This window comes from Dermacentor variabilis, chromosome 4 (assembly GCF_050947875.1).
Source record: "Dermacentor variabilis isolate Ectoservices chromosome 4, ASM5094787v1, whole genome shotgun sequence".
Classification (NCBI taxonomy): Eukaryota; Metazoa; Arthropoda; class Arachnida; order Ixodida; family Ixodidae; genus Dermacentor; species Dermacentor variabilis.
This window is the reverse complement of record NC_134571.1, coordinates 149494955-149517676: the sequence shown is the minus strand read 5'-3', so window position 1 is coordinate 149517676 and position 22722 is coordinate 149494955. Positions and strand designations below refer to the sequence as shown.

At 45.3% G+C, this 22722-nt stretch overlaps 1 protein-coding gene across 2 annotated transcripts in view; it reads left to right on the top strand.

Moving 5' to 3' along the window:
* The window catches only part of LOC142578006 (uncharacterized), a 64033-nt gene that overhangs the window by 14950 nt on the left and 26361 nt on the right, over positions 1–22722 (top strand). The window contains exons 3-5 of one of the 2 annotated variants that reach the window (XM_075687433.1): positions 10145–10183; positions 12223–12261; positions 16014–16052. In XM_075687433.1, coding sequence (XP_075543548.1) covers positions 10145–10183; positions 12223–12261; positions 16014–16052 — 117 coding nt within the window. The remainder of the gene's footprint in view (positions 1–10144; positions 10184–12222; positions 12262–16013; positions 16053–22722) is intronic. The other variant, XM_075687434.1, reaches the window with a different exon arrangement.

The window sequence follows — 22722 nt, the reverse complement described above, 5'->3', positions numbered from 1 at the left end:
TCTTTTCTAGACGCTAGAGCTATACAATGTCCGCGCAACCTTGAGCGATCGGAAAGCGCGTTTTCCACCCTGGGCCGGCGGAGAGGGGAGACTTTGTTCCGGCCGCGAAGCTCTCTACATCTCAGTAAGGTGCCTGGCGGTGGTCTCGTGCTGACGATGCCCTCTCGGTGAACGCATATTTCCCCCCTCATCTTTTAAGAGATTCAATACATACAAGCATTTGTCTCGCAAACCAGATTTATTTCAAGGGAATTTTCCACGTCTCAATAATTTCTCTAGTCGTATACGAGTGCTGATTGCCGTGTTATAGTTTGTTAACGAAGCTTCCCCTCAAGTCTAAATATTTTAAGGCAGTTTTCCTAGTCTATAAAGCCGCTCAAGTTCACGCTGCTCCTCTGGCGGCCATTTTTCCAAGAAATTATGCCTTCCAACCACTCAGAATGCCGGTGACAACTTCACGTTTGATCAATTCTGGATATTGTAAATAGTAAACAGCTACTTTTGCTTACATGATCGGCCATGACATTGAAATTACTGATAGAACTGAAAGCATTGCACCGGATGCACGTATATAGAGCTGTGTATGTTGAGTGAGATAAGAGCTACACTATAGGCATCGCAGGCAGTTTTAATTGGAGGCAAACTTGGCAAGTGCGCCTCGAATGATAAATTGTTTTGTCTAAACTGAAACAGCGCGAATTGGTAGGCTGCATGAAAGAGAGACATTCTTATTGAATGACAGGAAGTTATTCGGCATATATCTGGCGGTCACTCAGGAAATGGTTGTTGTGGAACGACGAGTCGGTTCTGATGTACGTCGCTATAAAAACGCGCGAGATAGTGTCGAGCACCTTATATTGGCTTTTGTGTGTGTATATATATATATCAATTCTAAATATTGTAAGGCAGTTTGTCGTGTGCGTATCATGGACACGAATGCTTATATCGCCTTCCGTTTCCCTACCACGGTTGCGCTTTAAAACCAACAGCGCGCGCATGCGATCCCATAGATGAGATGAATACATATATATAGAAAAGTATCAGTCATAGCTCTCGTAGTATAGCCTTCTGAGCCGTTTCCCTTTTCTTTTTCTTCTCTTTTTTTTCTTTGAAAGAAGTCCTATTAGGGTTATTATAATTACACGAAGGTATTTCGCTCTCGCCAGCAGCAGTACTTGAGATAGCTATTCCGGCGGCTAGCTTCCCACGCTATGCGTGCCGCCCCCGCACCTGTTTAAACTCTTTCCTAGACGCTAGAGCTATACAATGTCCGCGCAACATTGAGCGATCGGAAAGCGCGTTTTCCACCCTGGGCCGGCGGAGAGGGGAGACTTTGTTCCGGCCGCGAAGCTCTCTACATCTCAGTAAGGTGCCTGGCGGTGGTCTCGTGCTGACGATGCCCTCTCGGTGAGCGCATATTTCCCCCCCTCATCTTTTAAGAGATTCAATACATACAAGCATTTGTCTCGCAAACCAGATTTATTTCAAGGGAATTTTCCACGTCTCAATAATTTCTCTCGTCGTATACGAGTGCTGATTGCCGTGTTATAGTTTGTTAACGAAGCTTCCCCTCAAGTCTGGGTATTTTAAGGCAGTTTTCCTAGTCTATAAAGCCGCTCGAGTTCACGCTGCTCCTCTGGCGGCCATTTTTCCAAGAAATTATGCCTTCCAACCACTCAGAATTCCTTCCAACCACTGCCGCGGACAACACCAGTCCCTTTCCACATAAGTATGAGGCTCGGAGCAGGAGCTTTGGCGCTTGAAAGTAACCGTTGGCTTGACGAACCAACCGACTGAGCTACCTTTCGGGCAACATTGAAGGATCACGAGTTCAAATCACATGTTATGTTCCTTTCTTTTTCCTTTTTTCTTTCTTTCTTTTAATGTATTTTCCTTCCTTTTATCACTGTACGGAAACCCTGCTAAAATATATATATATATATATATATATATCCTCAATTATGTGTGGCCACACATGTGCAGGTCATAAATACCAGGTTGACTAGCCGAGTGCCATCCATGCGGTATAACCGAGCTCAGATTGGTCCACCTTGACTGATTAAATAGGGCACCACTGTAGGTTAAATGAGGCGTACAACTCCTGCGGGACCCGCCGTGGTTGCTCAGTGGTCATGGTGTTAGACTGCTGAGCACGAGGTCGCGGGATCGGACCCCGGCCACGGCGGCCGCATTTCGATGGGGGCGAAATGCGAAAACACCCGTGTACTTAGAATTAGGTGCACGTTAAAGAACCCCAGGTGGTCGAAATTTTCGGAGTCCTCCACTACGGCGTGCATAATCAGAAAGTGGTTTTTGTCACGCAAAACACCATAATTCAATTTTAAATTTAGCTCCTACGGGGACGGTAGAGTATCTGTCTCCAGTGCAAGAGGACCGTGATTCACATCCCGGCGCCGCGCAATTCTCCACCGAAAAAAAAAAAAACCATGTGCTGAGAAAACTGCACAAACAGGCCTGGAGTGCGGCCTGATCCCGGTGACCAGAACCGGTAACGCACTCTCTCACCAGAGCAGGATTGGCCACCCTGGTGCAGTACTTGGCCACAACCTCCTATATGAATACAACAATCAAACCCCGGCCCTCAGTCCCCAGCAGCCGCGAAGCAACTGACCACGGCGGCGGTCAGATCTGTAACGCTGCAGAGAGTGCTAAGAATACCTGGCTCCGGACAGGCCGCCATTGGAATCTGAACCTGGCAACGTTTAACGTTAGAACGCTATCTAGTGAGGCGAGTCTAGCAGTGTTATTGGAGGAATTAGAGGGTAGTAAATGGGATATAATAGGGCTCAGTGAGGTTAGGAGGACAAAAGAAGCATATACAGTGCTAAAAAGCGGGCATGTACTGTGTTACCGGGGCTTAGCGGAGAGACGAGAACTAGGAGTCGGATTCCTGATTAATAAGGAAATAGCTGGTAACATACAAGAATTCTATAGCATTAACGAGAGGGTGGCAGGTCTTGTTGTGAAACTTAATAAGAGGTACAAATTGAAGGTGGTACAAGTCTATGCCCCTACATGCAGTCATGATGACCAGGAAGTCGAAAGCTTTTATGAAGACGTGGAATCGGCGATGGGTAAAGTCAAAACAAAATACACTATACTGATGGGCGACTTCAATGCCAGGGTAGGCAAGAAGCAGGCTGGAGACAAGTCAGTGCGGGAATATGGCATAGGCTCTTGGAATAGCAGAGGAGAATTATTAGTAGAGTTTGCAGAACAGAATAATATGCGGATAATGAACACCTTTTTCCGCAAGCGGGTTAGTCGAAAGTGGACATGGAGGAGCCCGAATGGTGAGACTAGAAATGAAATCGACTTCATACTCTGCGCGAACCCTGGCATCATACAAGATGTAGACGTGCTCGGCAAGGTACGCTGCAGTGACCATAGGATGGTAAGAACTCGAATTAGCCTAGACTTGAGGAGGGAACGGAAGAAACTGGTACACAAGAAGCAAATCAATGATTTAGCGGTAAGAGGGAAGCTAGAGGAATTCCGGATCAAGCTACAGAACAGGTATTCGGCTTTAACTCAGGAAGAGGACCTTAGTGTTGAAGCAATGAACGACTATCTCATGGGAACCATTAAGGAGTGCGCAATAGAAGTCGGTGGTAACTCCGTTAGACAGGAAACCAGTAAGCTATCGCAGGAGACGAAAGATCTGATCAAGAAACGCCAATGTATGAAAGCCTCTAACCCTACAGCTAGAATAGAACTGGCAGAACTTTCTAAGTTAATCAACAAGCGTAAGACAGCGGACATCAGGAACTATAATATGGATAGAATTGAACAGGCTCTCAGGAACGGAGGAAGCCTAAAAACAGTGAAGAAGAAACTAGGAATAGGCAAGAATCAGATGTGTGCGTTAAGAGACAAAGCCGGCAATATCGTTACTAATATGGATGAGTTAGTTCAAGTGGCTGAGGAGTTCTATAGAGATTTATACAATATCAGTGGCACCCACGACGATAGTGGAAGAGAGAATAGCCTAGAGGAATTCGAAATCCCGCAGGTAACGCCAGAAGAAGTAAAGAAAGCCTTAGGAGCTATGCAAAGGGGGAAGGCAGCTGGGGAGGATCAGGTAACAGCAGATTTGTTGAAGGATGGTGGTCAGATTGTTCTAGAGAAACTGGCCACCCTGTATACGCAATGCCTCATAACCTCGAGCGTACCGGAATTTTGGAAGAACGCTAACATAATCCTAATCCATAAGAAAGGGGACGCCAAAGACTTGAAAAATTACAGACCGATCAGCTTACTGTCCGTTGCCTACAAAGTATTTACTAAGGTAATCGCAAATAGAATCAGGAACACCTTAGACTTCTGTCAACCAAAGGACCAGGCAGGATTCCGTTAAGGCTACTCAACAATAGACCATATTCACACTATCAATCAAGTGATAGAGAAATGTGCAGAATATAACCAACCCTTATATATAGCTTTCATTGATTACGAGAAAGCGTTTGATTCAGTCGAAACCTCAGCAGTCATGGAGGCATTACGGAATCAGGGTGTAGATGAGCCATACGTAAAGATACTGGAAGATATCAATAGCGGCTCCACAGCCACCGTAGTCCTCCACAAAGAAAGCAACAAAATCCCTATAAAGAAAGGCGTCAGACAGGGAGATACGATATCTCCAATGCTATTCACAGCATGTTTACAGGAGGTATTCAGAGGTCTGGAGTGGGAAGAATTGGGGATAAAAGTTGATGGAGAATACCTGAGCAACTTGCGATTCGCTGATGATATTGCCTTGCTTAGTAACTCAGGAGACCAATTGCAATGCATGCTCACTGACCTGTAGAGGCAAAGCAGAAGGGTGGGTCTGAAAATTAATCTGCAGAAAACTAAAGTAATGTTTAACAGGCTCGGAAGAGAACAGCAGTTTACGATAGGTAGCGAAGCACTGGAAGGGGTAAGGGAATACATCTACTTAGGGCAGGAAGTGACCACGGATCCGGATCATGAGACTGAAATAACCAGAAGAATAAGAATGGGCTGAGGTGCGTTTGGCAGGCATTCTCAAATCATGAACTGCAGGTTGCCACTATCCCTCAAAAGGAAAGTGTATAACAGCTGTGTGTTACCAGTACTCACATATGGGGCAGAAACCTGGAGGCTTACGAAAAGGGTTCTGCTGAAATTGAGGACGACGCAACGAGCTATGGAAAGAAGAAGGATGGGTGTGACGTTAATGGATAAGAAATGAGCAGGTTGGGTGAGGCAACAAACGCGGGTAAACGACATCTTAGTTGAAATCAAGAAAAAGAAATGGGCATGGGCCGGACATGTAATGAGGAGGGAAGATAACCGATGGTCACTAAGGGTTACGGACTGGATTCCAAGGGAAGGGATGCGTAGCAGGGGGCGGCAGAAAGTTAGGTGGGCGGATGAAATTAAGACGTTTGCAGGGACAACATGGCCACAATTAGTACATGACCGGGGTAGTTGGAGAAGTATGGGAGAGGCCTTTGCCCTGCAGTGGGCGTAACTAGGCTGATGATGATGATGATTAAACACCAAGGACGATTCGAAAATTCTTAACGAAGCTCTACAGGTGGTTAAACAGTGATGTGAAATTTCAAAAATGAAAATTAACGGGAAGAAAACTTTTGTATTTCGTGTCACAAAGAAGACAAAACATGTTGTTGACTTTAACTACACCCTGGGTCCATTTACACTTGCCGCAGTTGATAGCCTTAAATGTTTAGGTGTAGCTATTTCCAAGAATCTGAGTTGGAAGGAGGTCGTTAAGAACATTTGTTCGACAGCAGAAATGAAAGTCTGGTTTTTGCGTAGGAAGCTCAAGCTTGCTTCTAGAGACGATAAGTTAACTGCCTGCCTATATCTGGTAAGACCGACACTGGAATACGCCAGTATTGTATGGGACCCTTATGAAACAGGACTGATAAACATGATTGAAAGAGTCCAACGAAGAACTGCTCGATTTAGTCTGTCTCGTTACTCGCAAACTGATTCTGTTACAAAAATGTTGCAATAACACAAATTACCCTCCTTAGCCGAACACGCCATGTAGCCAGGCTTAAGGTAATTTTTTTGCTTTAGTAAGGGCATTTTACCATAACTACTACTCCCTATTTAGCACCAAAACAAGACATAACATCAAGAGGTACACATGAACATAATTTCCATATATCTCAACTGCACAATAATGCAAACGCCAATTCTGTCTTCCCCAGAACAATAAATGAATGGAACAGACTACCAATAACCATTATTCAATTTGATACCGTAACACAATTTGAAAACAATCTGTGGCAAATCATGTCCTAAGCAAAATTATGTACATTATGTTAGATTAACACAGATTGTGTTTATTGTCTCTGCATATTGCTGTTGCATTTGTGTTGTTACTAGGTTCCCGGTTTTTTATGAATGTATGCTCAAAAAGAGTGTTTTATGCATAATTTGCGTGCATTGTGTATAAAGTACATTATGTTATTTTTCATTTTCGGTGCTGTACCCCTCCCCTGAACTGCCTCCGGGTCAACAGTGTGACTAAATAAAAATAAATAAATACGACCACTAGAGCAGCAAGGCTTAGTTGGCTGTTTCACGACCTACATGACACACATATAATGACAATCATGTCATGGCTCATCATTTTTTTTTTCATACACTCTTTTCTTACTATTCCAATGTTGCTACATATCAAGTTAATAAAACGGGTGTGAGAGCACAAAGACGTAGGCGGATGTTTCATGACCTACATGACACGCATGTTATCACCTATGATTCATGTTCGTCAAACAGTCTTGTTATACTATGATAATTGTCGTACATACCAATTTAGCGAAATGACCATGAGAGCACCAATACCTAGGCGGCTGTTTCCTGACCTGCATGACAAAAATATGATATTCATGTCACCAGCAATCATTTATGTTCGCGACACACTGTTGTCATACTACGCCAATTTTTATACGTAGCAAGTTAACGAAACGACCATGGGAGCACCAAGGCGCAGGTGGCTAGACAGACAGACAGACAGACAGACAGACAGACAGACAGACAGACAGACAGACAGACAGACAGACAGACAGACAGACAGACAGACAGACAGACAGACAGACAGACAGACAGACAGACAGACAGACAGACAGACAGACAGACAGACGGACGGACGGACGGACGGACGGATGGACGGACGGACGGACGGACGGACCGAAAGACAGACAGGCAGACAGACAGACAGACAGACACACGGACGGACGGACAGACGGACGGACGGACGGACCGACCGACCGACCGACCGACCGACTGACAAAGTGGCAAATATTCGCCAAGAAATGCATTTTAAAAAAATTCCTTATATCGTCGACGAGGTTTCCGAACACACGCGATTAGCCGAACGCTGCTAGAAAGCTTCACTGTTTAAGTAAGTGTTGATGTGCTTGAATGGGCATACTTTCTGCAAGAAGGCATTATTGGAAGTATTTCTCCTTTAATGCCGTAGAAAACAGACGAGTTACCTAGCACATCTATAGCTGGAGACCCCTTTGCTGCCGGCACGGAGAGAGAGAGGCGGTAGAAGAGGGGGGCTGTCTTTACCGACCACTTAGGACAGCATGTTAATGTTCAGACGCTACAAACTTCTCGCGCGAATGCATGTGCTTGCAGGAGCAGCCGTTCATTTATGCGCACAGCTCTGTTACGCTTAACAAACGATGTTACGAAAGCTACTCTGTCTAAACGGAGCCGAGCGATACACTCGGATGGAGCACGTTGCCGAATTTCTCTCTCCGTACAAAAGAAAATCAATGCAAATAAAGCGAACAACCACAAAAACACAATGCTCGCTGTGTACAAGTTTCGCACAAGCGAAGAAATAATGCTCGAAGGTAAAAAATATTGCGGCATGCATAAATAAAAAAATTGACAAGCAAGTGAGTACCTTTACGTTATTGAGTGCGAAAGCAAGATAAAAACGTGGAAATATGCCTTAAGCCATCTTAATTCCTTTTATTCCACCTTAATACACTTAACTCACCTTGAATCATGTTGTTTCACGTAAATTCACTTACTGCACCTTGGGCCCCCTTACTATAACTTCGCAACTCTATTCCACCTAATTCCTCCTTCATCCACTTTAATTTACTTTAGATCTTAATAATTACTTGTAATTACTGCTAATTACCGTTGTTATACGATCTACTATCTTCTTTATTTCTGCTTATTTCATACAAGGCACTGATGCTGTCACCTCCTTCCCCTTTGGTGGCGCTGTCAAGTGCCCAATAACGCACGCGCAGGCCACAAGTCTGTTTAGACAGATGGCTGCGAGGGGACGCGTGCAATGGCGCATGCACAATGGCGCATGCACAATCGTGGAGCCCCTGTGGCGTCGGGGAAGCGTGCTCCTCTCGCATCCCAGTGGCCCGGATTTGGTTATACGCTTCATTACGCGAACCCGACGTTGCAGCCGGCGGCGTGACCGAATGATGGTAACGCAAATGGCCGTGACACCACAAAAAAAAAGCTCAGTGCCCTTCCGCTCTGTGAAGAAGGATCACAAGCCAAGCTGTGTATGTGGGTCCCTTAATGGCGAACTGCACGTTCGCCGCGGGTCGACCCGGCATTGATTATCTTCGGCATCGGCCCGAAGAGAATCAGGTGACTCAGGTGACTGTCGATTCCTTTATTTATGCATGCCGCTTAACGCCTGCTTCACCTCTGCCGCGGGTCGGCCTGACGTTTTGCTATCTTCGGGATCGGCCCATGGGGAATGCTTAAAGCCTGTATCACCTCCTCCGACCCGTAAACAGTACATGTAAAATAAGTGTTTCTCTTAGTGGCAATGGAGGTCACCATGTTTCAATAAAAAGTGAATAAATGTTAAGGAATATGCCATGAGTAGATATCGTATTCAACTGTTATCATTTATAGACCTCTGGGTATGTATATACCATAAAGAAAAAGCTGCTGAAGGTTAGCAATGCACTCTGATATTCCTGTGCTACAACGTCGACTGGCGAGGCGTGACCATGGGAGCACTCCTAATGAAGTCTCAGCTGTCAGTGATTTAAGTCTGTGTGCTGTTCAAGGCCCGAAATATATGTTTCATTGTAGTACAATTTCCAATAAACTAAATCTATGTGCCCTTAACTTACACGCAGACTTCCACCAGACAACTGAGACGACATATAAGCTTGCTTTCTGAGGAAAACAATACGAATTTGCAGATTTCATTTGTTCACTACGGAGGTATTCGGCATAATCATGGCATGGACTTGTAAACCGTAAATGAGACTGTAAACCGTAAAGCGTAAACAAAAGCTTTCCTGGTGTCACTGAAACAAACCGATGTTTTTTTTCTAAAATGCTTCATCAATTGATGGCAATTTCATTTGTGACGCAATTACTCTACGTTGCAATATGATATTAAAATGCCCACTCTTGTATTTCCAAGTTCATCAATGAATATCTCAGTGTAACTCGCACGCCCTTGTAAGACTTGCTTAAGTCCGCTGTTAGAGCTATATATCTCACTTTCAGCAAACCAGCTGGTCTCCACGACGCGACAACCTTCGATGGCCTTTCCATTGTGCTAATACCGAGGGAGAACAGAGCAAAATAAGGGACAGTGGAGCAATTCGCGATTACTGTACGCAGTTATAGAATGCTGAACCTGAATGGGGTGTGTATTCCCCCTGAAGTCAGAGGAATCTGCGTGAATTGCATTTTCAATATCAAATAGATTAGAATTAGTTATAGGGGCACTTTACTTAAATGTAGTAAGAATATTTTTCATTGAATATGAGACTACAAGAAAAATAGTGCGGATATTATCTTTTACCAATTGGGAGAAAACTTCATGTCTTTAAACACTGACTAATGGTAAACAAAACCACATTTAGACTAGCGATTTTAAAGGACCACGCTAGGGGAACTGACGACTCTATAGAAATCTTATACAAGTCACTACACTGATGCTTTACAACCAAGCCTAACATAAAATATTTCATCTACATTTCCATTGCATTTTAAAATATAAAAAAGTGTATTGCGCATACTAATTTTGCTAAAAGCTCCGTACGGCATGTTAGCGAAGGAATAAATTCCTTTAATAACATAATTCTATTCTGCAACTAATTTGTAGAGGATACAAGACCTGAGAAAAAGCCAGCAACCGAATCTGGTAAGTCAAGTTGACAATTAATCACAATTTCTATTGCAAATCTCAAGAATGACCATAATTAGCCGCATACACATATTGAGTCCTGAACTTCGTTCGCTGTCTATGAAACTTTCACGAAGCAACTTTTGGAAAAAAACGCCCGCCGAGAATTTTCATGGCACATTTATAGCACATCGTCACTGCTGACAGAGATTTCTTTTTCTTTGAGTTTGCCCAAAGAACTTTTTCTCTCCACGTGGAACTTATCAAACTTTCAACCAAAAAAACAAAATATTATGTTTTGATAGTTTCCTCTACAAAACAGCGCTTTGTTCATAAATATCAGAAACATGTAATGTTCACTTGGCTAACTTATTCGAGGAGTCAGTAAGACGGTGAAATAAATAATAAATCTACATGTACATGGCGTGACATTTTTGAGAAACGGGAAGCTGCGGTTTCTACTTCGGTCGACATTATTCTGCAGCGCACGCTCGCTTTCGATGGCCATTTTTATTCATTTTTATTTAGCCATACTGTTTGCCGAAGGCCATTACAGGGTTGTTGCAAGACAAACTAAACAAGATAGCAGTGATGCCATAGTCTAGAACAGACCAGATGAGGCCTATACACAACAAGGCACAACACAATGCAAAAAGAAGCAAAAAACAAATTACATCAGCGTGACATCAAATGTACCACAGCCGCTGGAATAAACATGTGTATTACAACCGAACATAAGTTTTTAATTAGACAAATTACCATGATGAAAGTAGTAGCTATGTACCTCTACACGAGGTAAAAAGTTTATTAGTGTGGTTTGAAATTTACTTACACTGTCTACTGTTCAAAAACAAGAAAGGGGCTGACAGATGGAATAGCACACTGTGGTATAAAGTTTGTAAACACGGATGAAGTGCCTCAGACAGGCTGGCCAACGTTTCGATAGAAGGACCTATCTTCGTGAAAGTTAGTAATTCATGTGACAGCGCGTTCCATTCTTCTATTGTTCTGGGTGAGAACGAGTACTTCCGTACATTTATTCGTGCTGAAATGGGTTGAATTTGCTCTTGGTTGCTGCTTCTTAGTGTTCAAGGTAGACGCTGTTTGATGTACTGCTGTGTATTAAGGTTAAACCACTTATGGCGAATCAGAGCAATAAATTTTTGTCTAGGTATCCTTCTGCGTTCTGAAAGTGGAAGTAGGTTGAGCTTCCTGAGCATTTCAGTTGCGGAGTCGGTTGAACAATATTTTGGCAAGATGAGCCTTGCTGCTCTTCTTTGAATTTTTTCGATTATATCTTCCCGATTTTTTTAAACGGATCCCACACGACGCTGGCGTACTCTAATGTGGAACGAACAAGCGCTAAATAAGCAGCTAATTTAGTTTGTTGAGCAGCAAGTTATAAATTTCACCTGAAGTACCAGAGCTTTATCAAGCTGATGCCATATGTTGTTTATGGGTGCTTTCCAGTTGGTCACTCGATGTGGTAATTCCAGCGTATTTAATGGGATTTCCACGGCTTATGACCTTACCATCAATCTCTTAATCGAAGGAGTGTATATTCTTATTCTTGTTGGTTACCCTTGTACACATAGTCTTGCTGTTGTTTATTTTCATTTTCCACTTATTGCACCAGTCAATAATACTTTTCAATGCGGAATTTAAGGCGATGTGGTCATTGCGGCTGGCTACTGTGGTATACATTAAGAAGTCGAACACCAGTGCGATCAAGGTACGTAATTCGCTCCTTTGCGTAAACTCTTGGATGGGAGCTAATGAGGCACGACGAACCCTAAAAAGATCTTTTTCGTTGTCTTTGAAACATCACTGCGACACCAGAACCTCTGTTTCGGCAGAAAGAATGCACGTGCGATACAAATATTAGAGGTAAATGTTGCAATAGTTTATAGCAAACAATCCTTTTGAGCTCTGTTTTTATGACCTTTTAACTTGGTGTACAAATTCAGTTCGCTTGACCGGATTGCACTGAGATTGCACAATACTGCCTTCAAATGATATCGTTTCATATTGTACAAATGCAAATTTATTGCTTGCAGACACACCTAAAGTTTCGACGGAGACAGACAATGGAAATGGTAAGGCAAATTTAGTGTTGCTGGCTTTATGCGAGTACTTGCTTTACATATATAGTTATAAATATGAACATATTTGTTGTACTTTGAAGACCACATTCATTAATCTATCATAAGTTCTTTAGACGGTTTTCCTTAAGAGATCAATTAAAATCAATCTCCGCGCATAGCTCTCAGCGATCTAGACCTTGGAGCTGTTGACTTCAAAAGGTGAGGCGCCATTTTACGCAAATTAAAAAAAAAACCTAACGTTTCTCAAATTTAGGAGAACCTAGCATCGCAGAATAGAAAGTTAATATTTCGACGCACACTGTGGTTTTTCAAGCAATACTTCTTGGCATAGTTTTGCGTAAACTTCATATGTACTGGATACAATAGCGACCAAGGAGGTGATGTCGAATGGACTGCAATATATAGGTGAACGGGTGCGCGTTTATGTCGCTCCTGTATATTTGCTTGTTTATTTTATTTACAAAATATTCCTAATTTACCCCTAAGATTGAAACATAAAGGGCACAAAGGATTAAAAACTCGAAATAACTCGAACAAATATGCAGGTCACGGATCACACAGTCTCACAGCAAGATCTGCGACAAAGAAAAGATTTTCCAAGGCCAGCAATACGTTCGTAACCGTTATTCTGATTTAACGTGAACCTGCAATGCGAAATGCAACATTACCATTTCTCACAAAAAGAAATACACAGTTCGCAGAATACTTACACAATGAACAGAACTATCACAAAGGAGACTCAAAAGGCTCGTTAGTGAGGGTTAAAACTTTTACTAAGTAATAATTGCTTATGACAAGTGATCCCATTTATTAATTGTTCGCGGAATGTAAGAGAAGTTGTGCGCAATATTTATAGCAAAGTTCGACGTGATCTTTAAGGTGTGTTAGCCCTTCTTTGTTAGTTATAGTTAACAGACTGTGAAAATGAAAGCTTAGTTTTCGTATAATAATGTACTAAGTTATCCTGGCTACTTTTGCGTTTAGGTTGCCAAGGCAGAATGTTGTGACTGACCATTAACACAGATGCGAAGCCTGAATTTTGTAACTGGTACACCAGGGCATTATCATCACCGCGTTAATTACGGCTTTCTGTAGACGACGTGCACAATCTCGGTGCATGGTAACTGACGCCGACATGGTGCACTCCACCGTATGAAAAGATTTCGTCGATCCTGTCGCTCACATGCAATAAGTTTTTGCTCAGAAGATTCCGGCTGAGGCGTCGCTTATCTGGCTTGAGTGTAGACATAAACTTTATCATCAGGTTCGTAATTGACTTGTGGATGGTGAAAATTATAGACAGGCGTCGTACACTGCTGATGACACGGGACTCGTTGTGCGACAGAGCTGATGGAGGACAGAACGCTTCAAAACGTGGGCATAATTCTTGCTGTGGAAATCACGCGTTGACGCTAGTACGTACGCGGACACCCAATGTATCTGTCCTTGATGCATAAACATTCTGCCAGTTGCATCTGTCGTACAGCGTGTGCTGCGATCGGCAGTTTTAGTATAGCGCAAGCTGCTTGCGTTAGTGTTTGCATTTCCGCACGCTAAACCTCTCCGGGACGCTATTCAATAGAGTTTTAGTATAGCATAGAACAACAATGGACGCAACACGCAACGCTTCACCATGCCAACTATATGTATTCGCACCTATAGGTGCCAGTAATCAAAGCTCCAAAGCTTATTGGCTTGCCATCTAGTTAGTAGTACTTCAAACCGCATCTTTGATAGTAGATAGTTTTATAATAGCTTTTGTCGCATTACGTACGTTAAACGTACGCACTTCTGTGGCATGTTATGGTCGGCCTCCCTTCAATGCATTTAGTTTAATGTACGGCAAGGCAAACGTAAGAAAGACGTTAAATATAATGTTCCCAGATTTTCCGCTCTTTAGTTAGAAGACGGGGCGCCGTCTTGTGCCTCGTGACAAATGCATATAAGCTAACACAATCCATTAGCAACCATCTCGTTGTTGTAATACGGGCGCTTCTCGTCAGGCCTACGGATGCCGTCATCGCTGAACAATCTCATAAAGTGCACGCACTTTACGCTCATAACTAGCGTTTCAGCTGAGTTTAGAGGAAGCAAAAGCCTATTTCCATATTTATTGTCAATCGACGAGAGTGAGAGCGTGGCCATCACGAGCACGGAGGAAGGAAATAGTTCGGAGATAGTATTACGTCACTCAGCGAGCCTTGGCAAGCGAACACTCCTTGAAGCCCTTACATTTGCTCAGTGGCATCCCAACACCTGACCTATTGCGTCGAGATTGCGGGGCAAGAATCGAGATTTGCTTAGATGTCTTGTTGCCAGTATATATGCCAGCATCTTTTATTTGAAACGCCCATGTTCAGCTGCCCTGCTTTGGCTGTCACTGGCAGAGCGGGAACACAGAAACCAACCGCGCACGTTGATGTGCGTTCGCGTGTTGGGATGACAGGTTTGGCTTGAAGCGGGTTGCGTGATGCTCCCTCCTAACCTTTAATTTCCTCCATGATCACGAGAATTCAAAGGGAAGCGGGAGCGATGCGTGCCGCCTTGTTCGACAAAGCTATTTCTTAGCGTCCGTAGACTGCGAGCGTTAGCGTATCCCGATAAATTCCAAAAATAGCGAAGGCACGCTGTGCGCAAAGCTTATAGACGCGTTTTTAAGTTGTTTCACTGTACGGAAAGTGTATATTTAAGTTTTGAGATACCATACATGCGCATTACGCCTCAATACATGCGCATTACGCCTCAAGGCTAATACATAATTTCTTTAGGGTAACTTACGGCAACCTTGACTTGTAATGTTAAGCCGCCTCGGTTCCTTACTAGCTAGGGTGTTTTGCTGCTACGCACAAGGTCGCGGGAGTGAATCCCGGTCGTGGCAGCCGCATTTTGGTGGGGGTGGAATGCGAATGCAACCGTGATTTAGCTGCACGTTAATGAACCTCAGGTGGCCTAAATTTCCGGCGTCCTCCACTGCGGCATGCTTCATAATCAGGTAGTGGTTTTGGCAGGAAAAGTCCCAGAATTTTCTCTCTGATTTGTAAGATTGTCGTTATGTGCAAAGGAAAGGTGTTGAAAATCTATGGGCATCGGTTTTAACGTAGTCCTGCTACTCGATATCGCCGCCAGTGCCTTTCTTGCTCGCGACATTTAGCGGGCTACGTCAGTTAGCAAAACCGGGAGCCCTCCATGGCCTATGTCTGTAAATAGCGAAAGGGTCTATAGCGTTCTGCGCGTTCGTAGTGTGGCCCGGCTATATCTGAGCGTTAAGTGTACCGCCACTGACACTATACTAAATCGATCTATTATGGCAAACACTGCACTAAGACCAGTACTGCCACCTAGCGGCCGCGGCCACTCACACGGACCTCGGCGGCAATGGAAAAGAGCTTTGTCTCCGGATAACAGAGATGTGTTTTCTCGTTTACTGGAATTACACTGCGAAGCTATCATGTCTGCAGCTTGTGTTTAAGTCGTACTTTTCGATTTACCTGACACAATTTGCTCTGAAAATTGTCAGTTAGTTCGATAAAGCATTTACGCTTAGCGGAGGACATAGAAGAGAGAGAATGTATGCAGCGATTGCGCACACAAGCGCGCATGCGTGACGTACATCGCTTGCGGTGGTGGTGCTTGTCTAACGTCGGCAATAGCTGCACTGTGCATCGAATTTCAGAGGGTGCAATAGAAGCGGATTTTGCCAGAAATATTCCATTCTCATAAGCATTGCCACTAATTTCTTACAGACACTACATCAACCGCTTCAAATGGAACAAGTAAAAATGGTAAGCGTGTTTTCATTTTTTATTTCATATTTGTGGTTATATTACTGTACCACGAATAGTACACTTTTGTGTGGTTTATTCAGGATTATTTGTTCTAGTCTTCTCAATTGCCCTGGCGAAAGTGATGAAGCCGTCAACATTCTTGTTGTTGTTCATTAGAGGCACACGTTTAATACCAGCTAGTCGTCAGGGCTCTTCATTGAGATGGGTATAGACTGTTCAGGTGCACCGAAAAAAAAGCATTGTGAATGATTACTCAAACTACGCAACTACAAGAGAAAGAAGGTTGCCCGGCAAAAGAGCAATAGCTTCTTAAGAAAGAAGGGTTGTAGTAAAAATTGCACTATGAATACGCACATATTCTCTCATAATGACTATAATCATCATCATCATGATCATATTCATCATTTGTTTATACAATGTAGTTCGCTATTTATACCGTGATGAAACAATTGCCCAATATGGTTAAAATACATAGGCAAGAAAATGTGCATACGACAGAAAGCAAAGCACACAGCGACGTAAACAATTGAAAATGAAGTCGAGGGAGCTCGCAGATTAATGTTGTCAGGGCCATTAAAAGAAAGAACGGAGAGTAAGAACAGTCACGACTATTTCTCGGCTTCTTGTTTGTCAGACAGCAGTGGTGTTCGCGGTGAATGGTTACGTTACCGAGCGCTCTGATGACGGCGACGGACGAGTGCTGACTACAATGCGATTACCTTCAACAGGACTTGCAGTCGAGCTCCGTAATATTCGTTCCGAAACGACAGCTACAACTTTTCCACCAGCTTTCGCGATTTCATGCTTTTCAAAGCAACCGTCTCCATTTCCTCCGCGGCGCTGCCAATTCCCCTCCTCCACGTTCCAATATTGTACCCAGAGTTAGTCACGCACCTCTTAATTCCCCTTTTTCAACAACGAGCTCTGCACCACCCGCCTTACTACAGACACATACTTCTTTGAGCAACCCGTCTGTGTGTGTGTGCGCGCAAGTGTCGTTGTTTCAAAATGAAATGCGTTTCAGCAGAAGTGCTTATCCCACTATCTCACTGTGCGCATTACGAGTCCTAACATCCTACTGACGCTCATCTCATCAATGGGGTTAACATGCCTACAATGCGCCGAAGCTGGTTACTTATAAAACACATCAATTACACACAAAAAAGGAAAGTAGACCAACTGAAGACAGCTGTGTGCGAAAACGGGGCAAAATACACGAGGTAAAAACAAATAAATAACGGAAAATGGAAATACGAAGTACAGATTCATTGCTCCACACATGAATTGTGAGCGTAGCACATATGAAATTGAGGGTGCAAAAAACTTAAGGTATGGCAGGCCTCCCATTGCTTCACTTTACTACTATTGTGGGTAGGCTGTGTTTGAATTAAGTCAATAATTGCAATGGAATTATCGCTTGCAAACTTTGTACAGACAATATTCAAATGTACATATAAATTTGTTAAGTACTGATAATTTATTTGCATAATTCGCTATGTCGACATGGTAGATGGCGCGGTGTATTTTCTAGGTACGTTTGTCGTGACGGAAGCAAGACCTCTAAGATCCCATACCTTTTAAATATATTTTTCCTCACGTTATGATTTAAGAATAATAATAATGTATTTGCTACGTCGCCAAAATGCCTATTTGGCCTATTCCTTGTTGTGACTGGTGAACCACACCAATTAGGTTAGTGCTCATCTTCAATCTCCTTCTCCGATTATGGGTGTCAGTTAAAGCCTCTCTTCTATAGCGCGTATTTTTCCTACATGCATTTCGCGTCATAGGATCTCATGAATGTTTCTTCCGTATATACGCGCTGATATTCCGCGCACCATTTTACGTAGTTTACGTAATATTTGCCGAATGGAAGGCAACATTGTAATCGGGTGACCGTTAAACAACTTATCGGAGGTAATTTCTCCCTGAGTAATAAATTTTCTTCGGGAAATCACAAGAACTACACTGCCCTAGCTCGGCACCGCGTCCTGCTAAAAAGTTCAAGCAGGGCTGAGTGATTTCTTTTCCTAATGAAGCGAATAAAGAAGGTCATTCAATTAATAAATATAGGACGTGTTGTAATCGCACCGCTGGCGCGAGTTGTTGGGAACTCGGCGCTGACGCCCGTTGTTGCACCTGGGTCGCAAGCCCCAAGGGTAGCGTTGGCCTCGCGGCCTGGGGTACAACTGGAAGCATCCGAAGGTCCCGGCAAAGCATGAGTCGACTGGTAACAACAAAACAACTTGTTTATTCTAACATCGCAAAGAGTTGGCGGTCAGGTTGACCGAAGTAGAGAGACGGGAGTGCACTTTACTCAACAGAAGAAATCGGAGCCCTCTTTTGGCGTCCGGGGGCAGCTACTTTTATACTCTCGCAGTTGAGGGCAAGAAGGAACCCCTCTATAGACGAGCACGTGACGGTGCCGCTCGGGAACAATGGGATAAGGTGGCGAAGCGTCGTGTCGGCGCCACTCGGACCCCCCCTTGCTTCACAGTTGTTGGGAGCTCCTCTCCCCGGCTGCCGCGCTTCGACAAGCGTGGGCACAATGGGAAGAGAAGGAGGAGCAGCCGTCGTGTCGGCGCCGCTCGGACCCCCTTGCTTCACAGTTGTTGGGAGCTCCTCTCCCCGGCAGCCGCGCTTCGACAAGCGTGGGCACCAATATGCACATACACTCACACACGCACATGAAGACACGTGGCATCGGAACATGCCTGGACGCGCTTGGCGGGGAGGCGTAGCGGCGGCGCCGAACGGCCAAAATGTCTGCCGCTTTGTTGCAGCCGCGCCGGCTAAACCGCGCGTCGTAGGCGAAACGTAACAGACCGCCCCGCCGGGGGAAGGAGATCCCCATGGTCAGGGGACTGCATCCGCTGTCCGGAGGGATGTCGCTCGATGATGCTCATAACCGAAGTCGGGCGTCCCTCGACGTTTCTTGAGCGCAGCGCACAGAGAAGGCCTCGTTCTCTCGTTCAGGTTCGCACAGGACACTGCAAAGTGACTTCGGGAGAGTTCACATTTTTGTTCTCGTTCCCGGCAAGCGTTAGAACTACGCTGAAACTCAACCGCTCAGTCAGCAAGCACGGCACAACCCTCACTAAGCCCTGCCAGGCTCTTTCCCCTTCTATACCACTGCCTAGTTCCTTACAGTAGTCTAGCAGCACTTAGAACGCGTCCACAAATTGGAAAATTGCACTAGAAAGCATGTCATCACTTTGAAACACTAAACAAAAGCAATATGTTAAAAATCCTGCCTCAGGAAGAAAAACATCAATAACAAACAATTTTGAGGCTGATTCCTACGTTAGGGGCTTCGACTTAAGCCATCGGCGTTACCGTTGAGACTCCCCTTTTTGTAACGCACCTCAAAGGAATATTGTTGCAAAGCGAGGCTCCAGCGCAGGAGGCGGCCATTTTTGGGAGAGATGGTCTGCAGCCATTGGAGAGGGCAGTGATCCGTCTCAATGATAAACCTCGAGCCGGCTAGATAGCATGACAATTTCTGAACGGCCTACACGAGACACGCACACTCTTTCTCGGTGGCGCTGTACGCCTGCTCACGACTGGTCAGCTTACGACTAGCATACAGGACGGGGTGTTCTACTTCTCCATTTTCCCGTTGGCACAGTACAACGCCCATGCCTCGCTCACTAGCATCGCACTGAACTACGAACCCTTTTGTGTAGTCTGGCGATCGTAGCACAGGCTGGCTTGTTAGGGCGCTCTTTAGGGCGCTAAAAGCTCTTTCCTTTGTCTCGTCCCAGACGACTGTTTGCGGCTCTGTCTTTCTTAGAGCATCCGTCAGGGGAGCCGCGATATCAGAGTACCTGGGGATGTACCTCTGATAGTAGCCGGCGACACCTAAGAACGACCGAATATCGGTCTTCGTGCGCGGTTGCGGGAAGTCTCGCACAGCGGCCACCTTTATTTCAGAGGGGCGGCGACGACGCTGACCAATCACGTGACCGAGGTAGACAACCTCGGCCTGTGCTAACTGGCACTTAGGAGCCTTGACTGTCAAGCCCGCTTCGCGCAGGCGGGTTAGCACTGCCCGCAAGTGTGCCATATGCTCAGACCAGGATGCGGAGAATATCGCTACGTCGTCTAGATACGGTAAAGCGAATTCTTGCTGTCCCCGCAACACTTTATCCATGAGGCTTGAAAAACAGTATGGCGCGTTCTTCAAACCAAAACTCAACACTTTAGGACGGAATGTTCCCATTGGTGAAATGAACGCCGCATACCTACTAGCCTCTTCTGTAAGTGGAACCTGCCAATAACCCCTGACAAGATCTAGGGTGGAAATAAACTGAGCGCTACTAACTTTCTCACGGCGCTCCTCGATGTTAGGGATCGGATAAATTTGATCCTTAGTGATGGAATTAAGCCTGCGGTAGTCGACGCAAGGACGAGGTTCCTTGCCCGGTACCTCAACTAAAATCAAAGGGGAGGTATAATCACTCTCACCTGCCTCAATAACACCGAGCTGTAGCATTTTCTTTACCTCAGCCTCCATAATATCGCTCTGGCGGGGTGACACCCGATACGCCTTGGATCGTACTGGCTCTGGGGAGGTAAGTTCTATATCATGAGTAAGTACAGAAGTCCTACCAGGCCTCTCAGAGAACAGACCTTGAAACTCTTGTAAGAGCTCGTGTAGTTCGGTTTTCTGCTCAGGCGACAGCGATGCTCCACTGACTAAGTCACTAATGACTTGATCGGTGTCTTCCCTGTTCGTCACTGAGCCTAGTCCCGGAAGCTCGACCGGAAGCTCTTCAGGAACGTTTACCATCATGCACACTACTGCTTCCCTTTGTCTATAAGGTTTGAGCAGATTACAGTGGTAAACTTGCTGTGCTTTCCGCTTTCCTGGCAGACTCACCACGTAGTTAACGTCTGACAGTTTTTGAACAATTCGTGCTGGGCCCTCCCACTGCACGTCTAGTTTGTTGTTTAGCGATGTGCGCAATATCATGACCTCATCGCCCACCTCAAAACGACGGGCCCTGGCTGTCCGATCATAATAAACCTTGGCCCTCTGCTGGGCCTTTGCCATTGCTTCACCTGATAACTCCTGTGCCCTTCTTAAGCGTTCGAGGAGCTTAAGCACGTACTCCACCACGACTGGGTCGTCGGCCCTGCCTTCCCACGATTCTCGAAGCATGCGAAGCGGAGACCGAAGCGAGCGACCGTACACCAGCTCAGCTGGCGAAAACCCCGTAGCCGCATGCGGCGCGGTCCGTAATGCAAACATCACCCCAGGCAGACACAGCTCCCAGTCAGTTTGATGTTCAAAACAGAATGCTCTCAACACGCGCTTCATGACGGAGTGGAGCTTCTCAACGGAATTCGACTGTGGGTGATACACTGAGCTGTGTAACAGCTTTACCCCACACCTTTCGAGAAAAGTTGTCGTCAAAGCGCTAGTAAACACTGTGCCCTGATCTGATTGGATTTCCGCAGGAAAACCAACCCGCGCAAATATGGACAGTAGTGCATTGACTATCTCAACTGAGCTGAGTTCTTTAAGCGGCACTGCTTCAGGGAACTTTGTCGCTGGGCAGATCACAGTCAAAATGTGTCTGTACCCCGTGGCGGTTACCGGCAGAGGTCCCACTGTATCAATAACGAGCCGTCTAAAAGGCTCCGTAATGATAGGTACCAATCTCAACGGCGCCCTCGATTTGTCCCCTGGTTTGCCCACTCGCTGACAGGTGTCACATGTCCTCACGAAATGGTCTGCGTCCCGAAAACACCCTGGCCAATAGTACTCTTGCAAGAGACGGTCCTTAGTTTTCTTAACTCCAAGGTGTCCGGACCACGAACCCCCGTGCGACAAGCGCAACAGATCCTCACGATAGCATTGAGGCACGATCAGCTGATCGAACTCCACTCCTCTGCGGTCTAGATACTTCCGGTACAGGACTCCACCTCTTTCCACAAAGCGAGCATTTTTCTTGGCGATACCTTCCTTGACATTGCAGCGTATGTTTTCTAGGCTGCCATCCTTCTTTTGCTCGGCTATCAAAGCCGACCGGCTGACTTTTAGCAACCTATTAAGTCCGTCTGACGTAGGCGCGATGAGCAAATCTGCAGATAGCTCTTCTAACTTTCCCGCATCGGGAATTTCCTCTCCAGTATCTGGTGCCTTTAACGTTACAGACTCAATTTTATTCAGTTCGGGCGTGCTCTGAATATCGGCTTGCTGCGCCTCTGACCCTTTCTCATTGTTCGCCAACGTCGGCCCCGCAACTACCGCCTTTGCAGCGAGCTCCCGAACCTTCGATCTGGTTAAGGCCTGAACGCTAGCCTCACCAAACAAAAGCCCCTTCTCGCGCAGGAGGTGATCGGACCTGTTCGAAAATAGGTACGGGTACTGGGAGGGCAGCATAGATGACACTGCCGCCTCCGTCTCAAGCGCTCCGAATGGTCCTTCAATAAGCACTTTTGCTACGGGCAGACACACGCTATGAGCTTCCACGGCTTGCTTGATCCATGCGCACTCGCCCGTGAACATATGGGGTTCTACGTAAGACGGGTGAACTACATCCATTGTAGCTGCGGAATCGCGAAGCACTCGGCACTCTTTCCCGTTCACGAGGAGGTCTCGCATGTAAGGCTCGAGAAGCTTCATGTTCTCGTCAGTGCTGCATATTGACAAAAACAC